Source organism: Hippichthys cyanospilos, chromosome 21 (assembly GCF_059441005.1).
Source record: "Hippichthys cyanospilos isolate Australia breed blue-spotted pipefish chromosome 21, RoL_Hcya_1.0, whole genome shotgun sequence".
NCBI classification, from domain to species: Eukaryota; Metazoa; Chordata; class Actinopteri; order Syngnathiformes; family Syngnathidae; genus Hippichthys; species Hippichthys cyanospilos.
In genome coordinates, this window is record NC_142389.1 from 9,616,150 (window position 1) to 9,633,763 (window position 17,614).

At 37.4% G+C, this 17,614-nt stretch overlaps 1 protein-coding gene across 3 annotated transcripts; it reads left to right on the top strand.

Moving 5' to 3' along the window:
• The first annotated feature begins 11,567 nt into the window (after positions 1–11,567).
• Positions 11,568–17,609, top strand: mterf1 (mitochondrial transcription termination factor 1). Of its 3 annotated transcripts, none has more exons than XM_088405151.1 (2): positions 11,568–11,636; positions 15,857–17,609. In XM_088405151.1, exon 2 carries the CDS (start codon positions 15,891–15,893, stop codon positions 17,040–17,042), a length of 1,152 nt encoding a protein of 383 aa, XP_088261277.1. In that variant the 5' UTR covers positions 11,568–11,636; positions 15,857–15,890; the 3' UTR covers positions 17,043–17,609. The 3 variants fall into 3 exon arrangements, with proteins under 3 accessions (XP_088261277.1, XP_088261275.1, XP_088261276.1); XM_088405149.1 differs by lacking the exon at positions 11,568–11,636 and adding an exon at positions 15,225–15,593; XM_088405150.1 differs by lacking the exon at positions 11,568–11,636 and adding an exon at positions 15,225–15,429.
• Positions 17,610–17,614: the final 5 nt, after the last annotated feature.

Sequence of the window (17,614 nt, forward strand, 5' to 3'; positions counted from 1 at the left end):
CGCGTTTGAAAGGGGGGACGTCGGAAGATGCTTCGCAAAGTGACTCATGCAGCCGCAGTGTGACGCAGTCGCACGCTCTGTTCCGTCTTTGTCAATGTCACTTGGCTTCTATTGGATTCTTAATCTCATATGCTCCATAATGGGCGGATTATTGTGCGCTCGGATATCTTGGTCAGCTCATCCGGGCCGAGGCGTGCCGTCAAAGTTTGCGGCGCACGTGCGCGGAGCGCAGTAGTGCTGATTCCAGCATGTCACCAGAGTTGCAGAGTGCGGCATTTATTCCATTGAGTTACGCCGCATCCACTAAAGTGGAGGACAATGAGATCATATCTTTTTTTTTTTCTTTTTGTGACAAAGATGAATGTAGCGTGTGCACGCTGTTACAGTATCTTGCTGCGTTTTTCTTTAAGGTTCAAGTTGCGGCACAGGAGATTTTTTTTTTTCCTAAAGGCAGCACTAGAAAAGAAAAGGTCAAATATTATTACAATAAAGCTGTATGTTGAGAAAAAATGCATGTTTTTATTATATTATTTTTTTAAATATTTCTTGTAAAACACAGGAAAAAAATATTTTAAAAACATTAAAGAGCTAAAAAAAAGGCAAGACTAATTTCACAAGTTGTTGAGAAAAATTATATATAGCAACCTTTAGATCAAAATTTGGGCTAATACTACTAATGATTATTTTAATAATCAAGTAATTTGTCTAATATTTTGTTGAATAATCATTGTATCTGATTTTTTTTAAAAAGTTTTGATTTCCATGCATTTGTTCGAAAACACATGTCAGATTAACCGTTCATAAAATGTAAACCTAATAAATTAAGACTTTGGTAAAAAAAAAAAAAAAATATATATATATATATATATATATATATATATATATATATATATATATATATATATATATATATATATATATATATATATATATATATAAATCATCATGGCCCTAATGCTTCTTAGTTCTATTTATAATATAATTATTATTTCTAATTGTGCCGAGTAAGGAGACAATGAGGCCCATGCAAGTCCGAGGAGCTGAGAGAGTTGAAGGTCTCAGAAGGCATTGAGTCGGCCGAGCTGATCCGTAAAGTGGCAAAATGAGACAGGAAAGTCAGGGGAAGTGTGCGGACATGCTTTAATGGTTTTAGGAATGAGAAGTTTTGAAGTTCTTTTTTTTTCGCTTCATACAAATTTGTACCCAAAGCTCCGCGGTCAAGCCAGCTTTAGATGTACTCGGTTAATTGAGGGAGTTGTGCAGACAAGATGGGTTAAACCAATCAAAAGTCTATTGGCCGTAAAAAGTCACACCAACCTCTTCGCCTGCCGCACTTGTACTGTCAGTTGTCTCCAGAGGGCAAACAACAACATTGCATGTGAAACTCTGAAAATGCCAATTTGGCATGTATGTATAAAATGTATATATATATACACCTCCCTCCTTTTGCTAACCAAAACAACAGCGCCAAAGCAACTTCATACAATTATTGGAAATGCAAATATACAAGTAGGGTCCAAGCCCTGCAGTGAGAAGTAAAAGAAGTAAAAAGAACCTCCTCTTCTCATCTCAACTTAGTTCTATGGTACACTCAAAAACCAGTTGGTTCAAAAATTACGATAAATTGCGTCAAAACGTTTGGGTTATATATCTAAACAAAAAAAAAGTTAAAAACCAAATTGAGTTAAAAAAAAAAAAAAGGACAGATCATAACATGGGTCATTTTGACCTATCTTTCTGATTTGTTTTGTATATATTTTGAATAATAACTTTTGTTTTTTGTGTTTTTAACAAAACTTTCCAGAAAACATGTCTTAGGTGATCCAAGTAGTGGTCTGCTCCTTTTCTGACCAGAGTCAGAGTAAGTAACTTGAATGGCTTTGACATTTCTAACTTTGACGCTTATATCCGTCAATGGCACTGGATGAGTTAATAGAGGTTAGGTTCCAAAATAAAATGTCAAATAATGTCCCTAAAATGTTTTTTTTTTCTTGATTGTAAACTCCACTTGTACCACACATCTAAAACGCCTCATCCGTCTGCGGTTAAGTAAACGATGCTTTCGCCGTGTCAGAGCATGACTTCGAGAATTGAGAATTGGCGTCGGAGCTGATGCAAGCTGTTTAAAAAAAAAAAAAAAAAATCTGTGCTGATTCTTGATTATCAGCGCCCAGCCAGACGTCTGTTGTCCTCCCGACAATTGCCTCGACACCACCCATGTACGAGCGTGTGTGCAAACGTGTGTGTGAGTTAATCACGGCGCCCTTATCAGCGACCGTCAGACCCGCGGAGACTCGGATGTGCTCCCTGCTGATAGCTGCAGACACTGAGGTCGCCCACCCCAACCCCCACACGCTCCCCGGCCACCACCCCCCACCCCTCCATTTGGGCGAGGGCAGCCACGGGGGGGGGGGGGCCTCTTAAATAAAGAAGTGATAGACCCGCAGCCGGAAAAATAAACGCTTATTATCGGGGCTACAAAGAACACTCGAGTGAAGCAAGCAGCTAATGATCACTTGAGGTTGACCGCTGTACAATGAAACTAAAATAAAGCAAAATGACTGACCGCCATCGGTGAAAATACACACTAGATATAATATATATTTTAAATATCAACACTTTTTACTGATTCACTGCCATTTGCGGCTATAAATGTCAAAGATCCATTTTTACTGGGCTGCCAGTGAATAGCTTATCTATTGCCATCGACGGCTATTCACGCCTAAAATCCATTTTAATTGGGCTGGTGCCGCATTAGTTAAGTACTGAAGGGGTGTTAAATTGTGTTTATTTGATTGCTGTTGATTAAACTTAGTTTAGAATGACTTAATATTGTTAATACAGGCTACAGATTCAAATTTCTAAATCTTCGGCGGGGGGTGTGCATTACATTGTGATAAGTAACGGTTTCACTCAACTTTCAAATTCCCATCCCTGAGGAAATACTGATTATCAATTACATACAAAATCCTTTTTCCATCAATTTACCATCAAACAATTTTCTTCTTTGATTAACTATCATTGCGGGTCATGCCAAAATGAATTTATAACATATATAGCAGGCCGCAAAACTGTGGGTGGTGGGCAGCAAATGGCCCCCCAGGCCGTAGTTTGGACACCTCTACCTAATTACTTCATGCAATCCATTACTTAAGTACTTAATTCATTTTGAACAAGTCAATTTTAAAAGCTCCTTTAGCCAAACATTTAAAAAAAGAAAATCGCAAATAAGTACCTTTGTTTGAGTATGTGGGTTCATTAAATAAAAATATGTCCTGGGGATTGAATGAGCCACTGAGCCGAAGTAATCAATTACATACATTTAAACGCCTTTAGTTATTTGTATAAATAAATGCAGGCGCCTAAAATGGTTGGTACTACATGAATCAAGTATTAAAGTCATTGATTACTATAAGTACTAAAATAGTAAGTAATTATTTACATTGACTACTTAAGTATTAAAGTTATTGGTTACACAAGATACTTTGGTACCTTCGCAAAGTCATTGATTACTTCAGTACTTTAGTACTTAATTACGAAAAGTAACCGAGCACTTTAGTACTCAATCGCCAAAGTAATTTATTATTGGACTACTTAGTTACCTTTTTGATTACTTTATTTCGTGATTCATTTATTACAAGCCATTTTTAGACCCTCAAATGAAATCAATTACGTTCTTTAGCACTCATTGATTATTTTATTTCTTTAGCACCTAAAGTAATCAATTACTTTTATACTTAACTCCCTAAAGCACAGGTGTCAAACTCAAGGCCCGGGGGCCAAATCCGGCCCGCGACGTCATTTTATGTGGCCCGCGAAAGCAAATCATCTAAGTTTCCATTACCCTTGCTAAACTCTGTTCCAAAACTTTAAATTGTCGTGTATAATAAAAAATAAAGTTGAATTTTTTTTATTTGTTCTGTTACAGTAATGTAAACAATAAATGAACAAACTAGACTGCGTTACTTCTGATTTCAAAACAACTAAGCCATCAATTTGCTGTGTACAGTAATAATACTATGAGACAATTTAAAATCGACTTGGCTTCCTCAACTTATCGGCCCAATGAAGGAAGTTCTCGCTACAAAATGGCCCGCGACAAAACTGAGTTTGACACCTCTGCCCTAAAGTAATTGACTACTTTGTGCTTAATCACCTAGAGTAATTCATTACTTTATTACTTTTCATAACTTATTACTTTAGTGCTTGTTTCATTTTGTAACTACCTTTTTAGACCCTCCACTCCAAAAAAAATCCACACAAAAAAATTACCATATATATGTGCTGCATATCTATATATTTCTATATATAAAAACATCCATTGGGATGGAATGAGTTAAAAATAACTGTTTCAGCAAAACATTGTACATACAGTATCTTACTACACTTGTCAAAGCAGTTTAAAATGAATATTCCGAAAGAAATGCTTTCTTAAATTTCGGTGCCGCTGGAATTCAATATGAGCACACCCAAAAGTTTTGTCTAGTCTGAAAGCTTCGTCATGTAAACCATTATAAAAAAAGAGCAAAATAAAGTCAAACGATTTAATACACAGACAAAAAAAAGGTCAAGCATGTTCCCATCCCTGTTATAAGCGAGCCCTGGAAGGGTCTGGTCGTAGGGCTGAGGGGTTGGGGTCCGAAATGGATCAAATCAATCATTAAAGTCTATTCAGTCCTGTCTCAATGGTGTCAATGGAAAAGCTGTTAACCTGCTGACACACACACACTCACACACACGCCCGCACTCACACTCTAAAGCAGGAGCTGTAATGAACAGTCAAGGGAGTCCATTTTGCCCTTCTGTTCCGTCTGATTGGTGGTCACCTTTTGACCAGGGGGCTTATTGGCCAAAGCAGGAAGCGCATTAGGATAAAACAGAAAATAATCTGAAAGGTTCATTTTGAGGGCCGCCGCTTTGTTTTTGGATGTGTGTGGGAACATCCCAATGTGCACATGACAGCTCGTTACCAGGCGGAGATTGGAACCCCCTCCCAGTCGCTCTCAATCGGCCCACGCAAACCCCCACTGACCACCAACACCCCATCAGCCCCCCCTCCTTAGCAACAAGGTCAAACTAAAGGATGGAGATTGGGGGCATGTCCATGATGAGAAAGCACTCTAATGTGTCTCAAAAAACAAAAAAAAAACAGGAAGTCGTCCATTTTGGGACATTTACTGTAAGAAATTGCAAATCCAAACAAATGAGCCGCATGAGTGGTATTTTGTTGAATTGCCAAACTTTTTTTTTTTTTGACCATGCCATCATCATTTGATGATTGGTGTAGCATTCTTGCATTAATTTCCCAGTGGATCCAAATGGACTGCACAACCTTGCCTCCAGTGATGTCAATCATCTCTTTTCCTATCAACCCCTTTTATATTTAAATATTCCTTGTCCGTTTTTACCGCCATCGTTCTCTTGTCTATTTTCACCTGTGTTTTTGACTTTGGGTTAGCATCTTTACTGCCATTATTTCGTCCTTTTTTTTCGCATCTATACTGCCATTATTTCATTTAGTTTTTTACATTAAGGCTGTAACTAATGATGATCTTAGTAATCGATTATTTTGTCTAATAATCCTACATTTTTTCAAACACATTTTATTGAAGAGTTGGCAAAAACCAAGATTTGATTGATGATTTGTTCTGTAACATCAGAAAATCAGCAAAACACGTTCTAAATAATGCAGTACTTTTACAATAATCATGTGTCAAAATATAGCCAGTATTTGAACCTATTTTGCACAAAACAACTTCCCAAAAAATGTGTCTTTTTTCAAAATAATCGTAAAAATTTGTTTGTTTTGTGGGTAACAGCCCAGAATGTTGGGTCATATACTGATGCAAATTTTGGGTTGGTCTTATTTTTTCATACTGTATAGAACATTGTTTTCCAAAATACAACCACAATGATCATCAACCTCTTTTCATAGAGGACTAAAGACATTGGGAATATTTCCCAATTTTCGGTCTCTGACCCGTCATATGTGTACGAAAAATAATTAGCGATTAATTTGGCACTCAGTTAGGTTGTCGTTGCAGTTTTTGCCTAACCTTCATCCTCTCCTTGTTTTTTCATCTATGACCACCGTCTTATTTAGCCTCTCTCAGTCTATTTCTTCTTTTGTTTTTTTTTGGTAATCCTGGAAGCAGAATCATCACAATGTAAAGACACACCCACCCTTTCCCCCTTATAATAACATAACCACTTTTAATTAGTTTCTGTGTAACCCTCAAGAACGTGAGCCCCTTTGCATGATTGGCGGCTTTGTGAGTAGACAAGAAGGAGGACAAGGCGGCGGGAGGCTTTCAGAATGACGATGAGGGTAGCAAGCTAGCATCCATCGCAGCCCAAGAGGAGCGCAATCAGGTCCAATCAAGATGTTATTGATTTGGGGGGCTTGATTTGGCGGCCCCCAAGCCAACACCTGGCTCTTGGCTCCATGGGACGCAAACGATCATATGCGCCAAACACACTTATGTCCTTCTGTGTCTTGTTTGGCACGCATATTCAATGATGTAACTCACAACCGAGCATTATTATCAGTTCTGAAGGCGTGCAGGTGGGCTTTGTAATGTTGATGCTTGTGAGTTTATTTGTCATCCTATGGAGATGATGTGCCATTCATGTTTTTTCTATCAAGCCATTTTGGTTATGCTGATTAATCCTTGTGCGGTATTATGTCCATTTTAGGGACAAATTCTTCCACATACTACTCACAGTATTTTAGTCAAGGGATGGCACACTCCTGGTAGTGTGATAACTAAACGGGCTTTGACATCTTGTCACCATCTGGGTGAAATTTCAGCTCCTGGTGTATTCTTCCAATGCTTTCTTTTTGATGTCAATTTTTTTTTATGTGAAGAGCAAAAGATTGGACAAAATACTCCACAAGGGTTGTTGGATAGACTATACAGTGGTTCTTTGAGATACATGTTGAATTTGTTGAATTTGTTTTTATTTAGGAATCGATTAGTTGTTGATTGCGTTGCAACTCTTGTATGTTGAGGTGTGTATATGTATATATGTATATGTGTGTATGTATTTATACTGTATGTACAGTGATTGCTCGCTACTTCGCGTCTCCCCTAGCATGGTCTCAGTGCATCACGGATTTTTTTTCTTTTTTCCATTAAAAAAAAAAAGCTTTACTAAGGAGAGATGCACTGTGAAGGTTCCTAGGTTCCTCGCCAGACAGACGAGTTAACTAACTATAAACTTGCATTCCTCAGAGTCAAGCTACTGCATTACACATATTTAATAAACCTTATACAGTAACTCCACTGTTATTCCTTCCCAATTCTCATCCCTTTGGCTGTAGTCTTACGGAGAGTCGTGATTATATTAGCGGTGCCCCAACGTCTAATTAGAGTGAAGCCTGTCGCTGACCAAACATGATAACAATCAAGAGTTTACACTTGAAATTCCAATTTATTACAAAAGAAATCTAAGTAAGAGATTTACAATGCTCCGGTGCAGCATTGTTCTTTGATGCTCTTCCTTCCTCTGCGTCTAATTAACAGCATGTACGAGTTTCATGAGGGAGACGGGCACTCCTTCAAGACACGCGATTGGCTCCCGGTGCGACCATCAACCGATTAGGGCAGGAGTAGATGAAACTCCCAGGCAGGTGTAGATTACAATTTCTACTCCTACTTAGCGGTTTTTCACTTATCGACAGAGGGGGTTTCAGTCCCCATGAACTGTGAAAACGAGGTCATAAAAAGTTACATTTTGAATCATAATCCTAATTAATCGCATGATTAATTAACTGAGTACTTAGCTCATGCACATTGGTTCTAAAGGCGCAATAAAAGAGTTTGTTTTTCTTACTCTTGTTAATTAACATAAGAGTGGACAAATATTTTTCCCTCATCAAATTATTTTAAATTTTCCTTCATTGACAGAGTTTTGTTTTTCTTGTAATTAAAAAACAAACAACCAAGAGTTAACAGGGGTACATAAATGAGTCATAGATTAGTGTTGAGGTAATTTTACTGTGACTAGCATTTGGCATTAATTACATGTTGAACATTAATGATTTTTCTTTTCAAATTAAGGGTACATTAATTAGAACATGAAGCATTTAATTAATTCTTGTCCATTATGTTCAGTGAAAATTACAACTGATCCTCACAAATAAATTTCTTGATGTCGTATTCTTGATTAAAACATTGTTATTTTGAAGTATGCTTTTATACTTTTAAATCTCATACTGATGCGCATTGACGTAAAACTTATTTTCAACCAGTCATTGGGATGAAAATACCTAAACTTCTATGTATTGGAATGAATGCACGGCTTTATGTTTAAAGAAATGGCCCTATCTTTTGTGTTTGAAGTGACAAAGGCCTGAGGATTTCCCAGATGTGTGTGTCTGTGCGTGTGTGCGTGTGTGTCTATAGCCGTATGTTAATCAATGGCGTTAATGTAGCAATGAATTAGTAGTTTAGATGTCACGGGACGCTTAACACAGCTGATCCTTACCAGACATCGACTGAAGCATACACACACACGCCCACAGGACCCCTGGGGACCACAGGCGGACATTGTATAGTAGGCTAATTATCTCAAATTGCTAAAGTAGTGGCGTGTGTGTGTGCGCGCCCTCACAGCTGCTCCTGGTGTCAAGTCTTTGATAGATGAGAGATGGAGAGAGTGTTCATTTACTGCTCGGAGACACACACACATGCACGCACACCTGACTGCTCATTTATGACTCAAACAGATTGGTCTTTTGTTGCCCAGTCACCGGTTCGTGCCGTGAAAGCAGTGCTCGAAAAGGAACCCCGTCTGTGGCCCTAAATCTCCTAAACGCTGCGAGGCGCCCTGCTAGGAAATTGAGCTTGTAATGAGGGAAATTAGAGCAGTCGTAAAGAGACGGTTGTGTGGACACTGTATGCGAGACTTGGAGGATGGACGTATGGATGATTGGATGTGTGTGTGTGTGTGTGCATGTGTGTGTGTGTTTGTTGGCTTTGGGACAGCCTATGCAGGCACGCCCATGACCCAGGTCACACACACACGCACCACAGGAAGAGAGCAACAACAGAGCGGGTGGTCTGTGAAATGAGCTGCGGTGCAGAGGGGATATTAAAGTGCCACATGTGTTCTCTTTACTATTGTCTAATTAACCCCCAAGCTGTCTTGTACACCACACACAGGAGTTGTGGTTATTTAGTTGCATTCGGGAGAAAAAAATAAACAATGCACGGTAATTAGCGGGGAAACAAAGTTAGCTATTTTAAAAGATGCATTCGGTATGCGTGCAAGGTATCGGCGAAACTTTTTGGATGCTTTTTGATGCAGTACCATGAACAATACAGCTTTGTTTTCAAAACAAGAGCAAAATAATTGGAACATGAAGCAACGTATTGCTAAAGGGCATTATAGTGGCCCTTTGAAAAACAAACAAACAAACCTTTTTTTTGTGATTCGAATCGTTAATGACAATTTTTCGGCAGATGAGCCTGAAATCAAATTCATTGTTGCGATTTAGTTCCAAAGTTTCATAGGTCAAACATGGCTGGCACAAAACTCAACTCTCTCAAAAAGACAACACACACAATTGGGTTGTTTTGTATAACACAACCAAGAAAATTGGGTCAAAATCTTTTTTTTTTTTTTTTTTTACTATTAATTGGATTATTGTTAGCCAATCTGCTTGTAGAGTGTATCGCTGAGGATTCATGACAATTTATTTGCAATGCATACAAAAAGCAACAGTGAAAATTTAACTAAGAATAAAATGTCATTTAATGGTAAATAACTCTGTATAGTAATACACATCCTGCCGAGTCATCATAATTCATGATTATTGAACTTCTGTGGCATAAATAAACACAGTATTACCCAAATAAGTCATCATCATTAAAAATAATATTTCGTGGGAAAGATGTTGTCTTGGCTTTACACACACTCACGCTCACACGCACATGATGGACACCTAACATGAAGTGAAGAGAGGGAGGAGTGTAATTTGTGTCGTGTGATAGTTGCAGCAAGGCTGCAAACAAAGGCCACGCAGACACACACACACACACACACACACACACACACTCTCATCCACGTGCACGCTCTTTGTCTTGCTTCCACCGTCTTAGTGCTCACATGTAATTAGCCTCACTCTCTCTGTCCACTGCAGATACTGATAGCACACAAGAGGGGGCCAGTGTGTGTGTGTATGTGTGTGTATGTATATATAAATAAACAAATATATATATATATATATATATATATATATATATATATATATATATATATATATATATATATATATATATATATATATATATATATATATATATATATATGTTTTGTTTTGTTTTTATATGTGCGTGTATGTACTGAATGTGTATATGTGTGTGTGCAGGCGTGTGTATGTGAGTAGGTAAAAAAGGGACGATGGGGTCCGAATGTCTCGCGGGACAGGTTATGACAAATAAGATTAATGTGCCCTCTATTTCCAGACTGGTGCACTGGCCCCTCTCTCACACACATGAGAGTGACATCATAAACACACCCACACACACACACATATGCCTCCCTCGTAGGATTTTCTCTCAGGAGACACTCCATATGGGGAATAGATGTGTGTGTGTGTGTGTGTGTGTGTGTGTTGTGTGTCTTCTCTTTTGTTGTCGGTGTATGTGACGAAGTAGATGTCACTTATCACTATGAATCCTAAATATATTTTAACGAGCTCAACCATATTTACAGTGTCTGGATGCTTGGACCCGCCTCCGCTTTGATTGACAGGTGTAGACTTACTTGAAAGGAGGCCACATCATCATACTGGGAATGTAGATTCTTGTCTTAAAAAAAAATATTAATAATCTGAGTGCCCACCTCCTTTTCAACTTAGACCCTCAGCTCATGTGAGTCCATCCATGGCTGAGGGTTAATTAAATAGGAGACAAAGAGATTAATCTTTCAAGTGTATTACTATCATTGGGAAAAAAAAATAGCATACAGTATTTACAAAATTATACATTTTGGTATTCAGTTGTGTTTATTTGAATATCAAGTACATTTTTTTTCACAGGGATTGTTCATTCATGTTATACTACATTATGCTTTGCTATGCAACGTTAAGCTGTTATGTTAAGCGTGTTGATGTGTTGATATCCTTTAGATTTTTTGATTTGTTATTTTGGCATTTCTTTTCAATTTTTACTTTTATCCAAGGGCAGAGCTACATGGTGGCCAGGGGTGGCTAGAACCACCCGTCTCGTCAGTCTTTTGACCACCTCATCTAAGGAAAAAAATTAATATCTGTGATTTATCCGTCATTTTTACATACAGGATTATTGTAGCACTTGATACTTGTATTTAAATTGATATAATAATAAAATACAGTCTATATATTTTATTTCACAACACCATCTCCCCAGTTTCTTGTTTTATGGAGTATGGTGTTATTTGGCTTACCACAGTTAAAAAAAAGTTTTTGCAAGCTATGTGCTTTAGTTTAGTTCATTTAATTTGTTTATATATACAGTACTTGTGTTTTTCTTTTTTATTTATTTGTTATTTTATTTCTTACTTGTCCCTACAGAAGTAAAGTCTTCTCAGTGGTCAGCTAGTATCTCCTGGGATAACAAAGTTTTTCTGGATCTGGCATTGGATTCTGGGTAAGGTTAGCTGTGAAAAAGCTACCAACAATGTTGGTTGTTGTTTTTTTTCTCACACTAAATAAAAAAAAAACTCCTGCAGCCACTTTCTCTGTGTGCAAATGGGAGAGGCCTTGTTTGCTAATGTTAGCAACAAAGTGTTTTATCAGTTCTCTGCCATACTTTATTAATATGACTGCATGCCTCTGTTGGTGCTGCTATTATGGTTATCAACCGAGGTCTAATTGGCTCAACACTGATTAATAGCATTTATAGACTGATGTAAAGACACTCAATTCCCTTCTGGTGTCAAAAGGGAAGGCGTCTTTTTGAAGTAGGTGTTTAAATCTATATCTCCATGTCACAACTCGGCTAACATCGTGTTTAACCTCATTTGCAGCCTTTTGAACGCTCCATTCACGTTTTATATCCGAAGTAATGCAAATGACAGGAAGTTTGAACTGAAATGAAAAAGGCTCCGAGTGCTGTAGTGTGTATATTTGTGAGTGGAAGCTTACAGTTCAAAAGTTCATGTTTGTGTGTGTTTGCGTGCCAATCGGCAGCTTGTTTCTTTTTTTTTTTTTTTTTTTTTGCGCACGTGGCAGCCCCAGAGGTATCATCTTGCACTCCCACTGAGCTCCTCTCTGCCACGCTCTCAGCATCCAACTGGCACAATGATTTTGTGTGTGTGTGTGTGCGCGCATGCACCCGGGAGAAACACACACACATGCCCGAGGGCCAGAGAGGAAGTAGAAACAAGAAGTTAATGCATAGTGTTGAAAGACAACTGTGGGCGACAAAACATGCAAAGTGTTTAGCAGTTGACCTTAACACACTGAGACAAATATTTGAAACCTATTTTAGAAATGTAACACAGTATAATATGCTTATTGAGTCAATATTTGGAAAATAAATGGTAAAAATGCATTCTTTAAACTGCAGCAGTCATGTTATAGTATTTTATACAAAAGTTTAAAAATAATTAATAAATATGTAAAAATCATATCTTATTTTACATGAAAATAAACAATTGATACAAATAAATAAATAAATAAATAAATAAATATTAAATGAATATAATAGAATTTTAAGAAATAAAATCTACAATAATAAATGACATGAAAATTAAAAAAATATATATCAGAAATCATTTTTGTAGCTAATTGTCACCATTTGCCAGCATACTGCATACTCTGCCAATACAAGCAAAAAGTAGTGAAACAAAATGGGAAGAAACTAACAAATAGTTTATAAACATATATATATATATATATATATATATATATATATATATATATATATATATATATATATCTCAAATACAACCTTTGAACTGCACTGCATGTTTGTCATTTTCTCTCATTTTATGCAAATTTCTTAAATTAATAATTTCACTCAAAATGTTATAAATAATAAACTGAATTAAACCAAATTGAACCAAACTGAATTAAAACAGAAATAATGAATAAAATAAAATATAAGAAAATATCAAAGATAATCAATTAAAACAATAATGAAAATTTGAAAACCATCAAAATTGAAAAGCAAGGTTTTTGTTGTTGAATCTAGCCATTCGACAGCATGTGCTCTGCCTTTGTGAGCATTTTGTAGCCAAAAATAAGTAGCAAGTGGAAAAAATGACAAATACAAACAGTAATTGAATCAACATGCTTTAATCTTAAAAAAAAATCATGAATTATAAACAACTGGCAGACGGGCTAAAATATCCACATTTAGGATTTCACAATTGAATCATTGCTGGTAGATAAAAAGTGACACAACCTTATCCCCCCCAAAAAGAAAACAAAAATGGCTAATTGGATTCAAAGGCTATCATGCCACATTGATTTGTCCTTTTAAATGTTTAAGGTCAGAAGAAAACTTTTAACAAGCTTTGTATTGTATGATCTCGCAAATGATTTTAAGGTGAAGATGGTAGAGGAGACAAAAAAGAGGAAGACATTCCTCCTTTCCATCTGGTGCTGAAACTAATTGGTCCAGGATTAGAAAATATTACAAACACACACACACACACACACAATTTCGATAAAGCCTTCCACAGGTCTGGTTGTCATGGTGATGGGGCTGCGCAACAGCAAAAAAGAAGCAGCTAAAAAATAATAATAGTGCTTCCTGTATTGATGACAGTTTGACACAAAAACTAAAAACAAAAATTATTCAAGCCTTTTTCTTGTCGGAGAAAGCGTGCTGGATATGTTTGGTATGGAGGAACTTCAAGGAGACAGCCAGTGCAACTGACTCCTTCTTGAAGGAAATCACAGAAAACTGGAAAATACTGGTTTTGTGAACACACCGTGCCCCACTAGAGTGCAATAGGACCATTGTTGCTAACCAAAGCAGCAGCATCTACTGAAACACTAGACTAGTTTAGAATGAAAGATATCACTTAAGTAAATAACAGAATGCAGTTTCCTTTCTTACTCTGGAATTTGTAACAATGTGTCCCATTTCTTTTTTTTTTCATGAAAAGTCAACCTGCCTGTGTGTGTGTGTGTGTGTGTGTGTGTGTGTGTGTGTGTGTGTGTGTGTGTGTGTGTGTGTGTGATTGTGCGTGTGGTTCACATGATGTTCACTCTCAATAACATCATTATTTTCCTGACATTCAGCTTTAATGATCTTTGATTAAAAATGTCTGTTTTTGTGATGAAGATGATGATGATCCAGAAAGAACAAGGGAGGGATTAATTACACACACACAGACACACACGCACACACACACACACCCACACGGATCTATAACATTACACCCCTCATCGAGCCAGATGTTAGCGTTCAAATTTCTATGTAAAATCAAGTATGAGAAACATGTTTTAATTATCTGGCCACCTGGACTGTCTTGTTGCACTTACAGGGCAAACACACGCACACTTGTGGCGCATTCTTTTTTTCCTCACAACAGGATGTTGCATTCATTACTTTCCTTGATTAATTAAGCTGAAAAAGATCTGATTAAAGGTTTGATTTACATGTCGGGGACCAAACGTCGTTGTAATAATGCTAATTTTATAAGGTCACATTCGTTCCACTCTGCTGGGTAATATTGTAAATGAGGTTGCGCATACGCTTTCTCTGGGAAAAGAAACTATAAAGACCATTTATAGTCATAAAATATTGTATATTTCGTAATTTAAAAGGGTTTTCGCATAGTTTAGCAGGTTAAATATTAATTTTATTTTACTTTCTTTGTTTTCTTTCTTTCTTTCTTTTCGTTCGTTCTTTCTTTCTTTCTATCTATCTATCTATCTATCTATCTATCTATCTATCTATCTATCTATCTATCTATCTATCTATCTATCTATCTATCTATCTATCTATCTATCTATCTATCTATCTATCTATCTATCTATCTTTATTCAAGTTCACTTAATTATATTTCACTAACTGGGCTGGTGCTATACAACGTCAAACTCACAGGATGGCGCTAGCGAGTTACATTGCGATAAATAATGAACCACGGGGCAAAAAAAACAAACAAAAAACGAAGAAGAGCCTTATCCACACTCCATTTCAATAGATGGCGGTATTGCACAAATACCCGTTTGCAAACCACTATAATTAGTTAAAAGAAAAGAATGAAGTAGAAACGCTTAGTAAATGCCATTCTAATTCAAAACGTTCAGCCTGATACTCCTCAGGAAGTCTTAACGCCTAAAAAAGATTATAACCTTGAACAAGCTCTATGGAATATCTCTCGCTCATCACTTCTTAATTTTTAAACTCCGACGTTTTGTAGTTGCAGCATGGGCCCTAAAATGCGGTGTTTACATAGAACGCGTTTCCTCGACAGACTATAGTAAGTTGTGAACTTTAATGATCTATCTTTCCACATTATTTACTTTTGGCGTAGAGCAAAATCAAATCTTAAAATATTAAATTCGATACGGAACTGGTCAGTATCTCCTTGGGCTCTATGGAAATAGCGAGAACGGTGCTTAAGAAACTGAAAGTGACTCAAAGGTACTCTACACACTGTTTTTGTTTTGCAATTTTGCACGGTTCCTATATGTTTAAAATTACATTTTTGTGGCACGCTTTCTTCGCAGTATTTCGTATTACAAAGCATAGAAGGAAGCTTATGCTATTTTTTTAATACAAGATATAGAAATCTTTCTGTGCAGAGAATATTGCTTAAAGAGACAAGTTTCACATCAGCTATAATAGTTACTTGTTTATGATGCTTTTACCTACATTGGTTGATAGTTTCGTATTGCTGTTTTCAGGTCCCATGGTCCAAGGATGTCACACTGATGAGAAATGGCTTGTGTGTTCAAAACATTTAATGGCCTCCACAGATTCATATTTCAACAACCTTTTAAATGCTTCACGGTACAGTCCGTGATCATTTATCCCCGTTGGAGGTTTTACTGTGTGACCCCAAACGAGAATGATGCCCAAATATCCGAAAACTCTGAAAATGAGTCCCTGCTTAAGAACTTGGATTTCTTGGGGGTGGACTTGAAGATGGTACGCCAGCGTCAGCCCGGTATTCTCCGTCGAAGCTTCACTAACGAGAAGGTCCTACTACAGTTTCTGAAAGACAAAGGTGCCAGCTGCCAGACAGTGGCTAGCATCATATCGCGTTACCCGCGAGCCATCACACGCTCCCTGGAACATCTGGAGCAACGCTGGCAGTTGTGGAAGAACATCTTACAGACTGATGACAACATTGTGGCCATCTTGAAGCGCTCGCCTGAGTCATTCTTCCGCTCTGGCAACAACGTGGATTTGGAGGAGAACTTAGCCTACCTGACTTCGCTGGGGCTCAGCAACAAAATTCTCCAACGGCTGCTCATGACTGCACCACGAACCTTCTCAAACAGCATGGAGCTTAACAGGCACATGGTGGAGTTCCTGGAGGACATCTGCGCCAAATCCGGCGGGACTCGCTCCAAGGAGTTTGCCAAAGCCATCCTATCCCGAAATCCCTATATCCTTATCCGGAGCACAAAAAAAGTCAAGACCAATATTGATAACCTCCGAGTGGTTTTGAAACTGAGTGATGCTGAGCTTCTGGCCCTGTTTCAAGGGTCTGGGCCCAAAATCCTGGACCTCTCTAACGTGTATCTAAAAAACAACATGACCAACCTTCAGAGGAGGATGCTCGCGCTGGGCTGTTGCAGTGAAGACATCAAAAGGCTTATCATTGGCTATCCGATGGCTTTGTACATAGAAGCTACAACGCTCAGCACTAAACTGAATTGTCTTCTTAAGAGCCGAATAACCATGAAGCAAATATTGGAGAAGCCCAAGGCGTTGGACTACAGCATAAAAACTCTAAAGAGCAGACTGGAGGAGCTTCATGGAATAGGCTATGACTTCAAGACCAACGGCATTGGCATCCTGGATTTAAGTCAGAAGCGATATGCTGCCAAAATTGAGAAATTAGTCACTTCCGCTGATGAGTAAATGTACAGTAGATTGTTTGATATTTTTTAATGATTTTTCCATTTAGTGATTAATATTTATTGTCCATTGAAACTTTCTTCGTAATCATCATTTTTCGTATTTCCACTTGGTAAGGACTGAGCACTGCACAAGAAAACATTTGCTGCTCCCCAAAGGTTTGTAATCTCCATTAAATAGCAGCAGAAGCCTTTTTTTTCATTTGAGTTACTGTCTTGATTCCCTGGCTACCTATTTTTTGGGGGGGATGTTTTTTTTTTTTTTACACAATTCTAAAATGACAGATTTGCCCGTTTAGTGTTGATTATATTATCAAATACAGTGGAGGGCAGGTTAAACAGGAAAATGCAAACACGTGACCTCATGAAAAGTGAACTCCAAATATGCAGTTCGTCATTAAATCAACACTATTCAACATGATCAAATAATTTTTACAATAAACCTCTTCTGGTTAAAATTTGGTATTTATAAGACTTAAGCTCACTAAGCATTCAAATCATTGACCTGACAATGAGTAAATGAATTTAGAAAAAAAAAGCAACTTAACCAGTTTTATTTTTGTTTTGATTTTACAT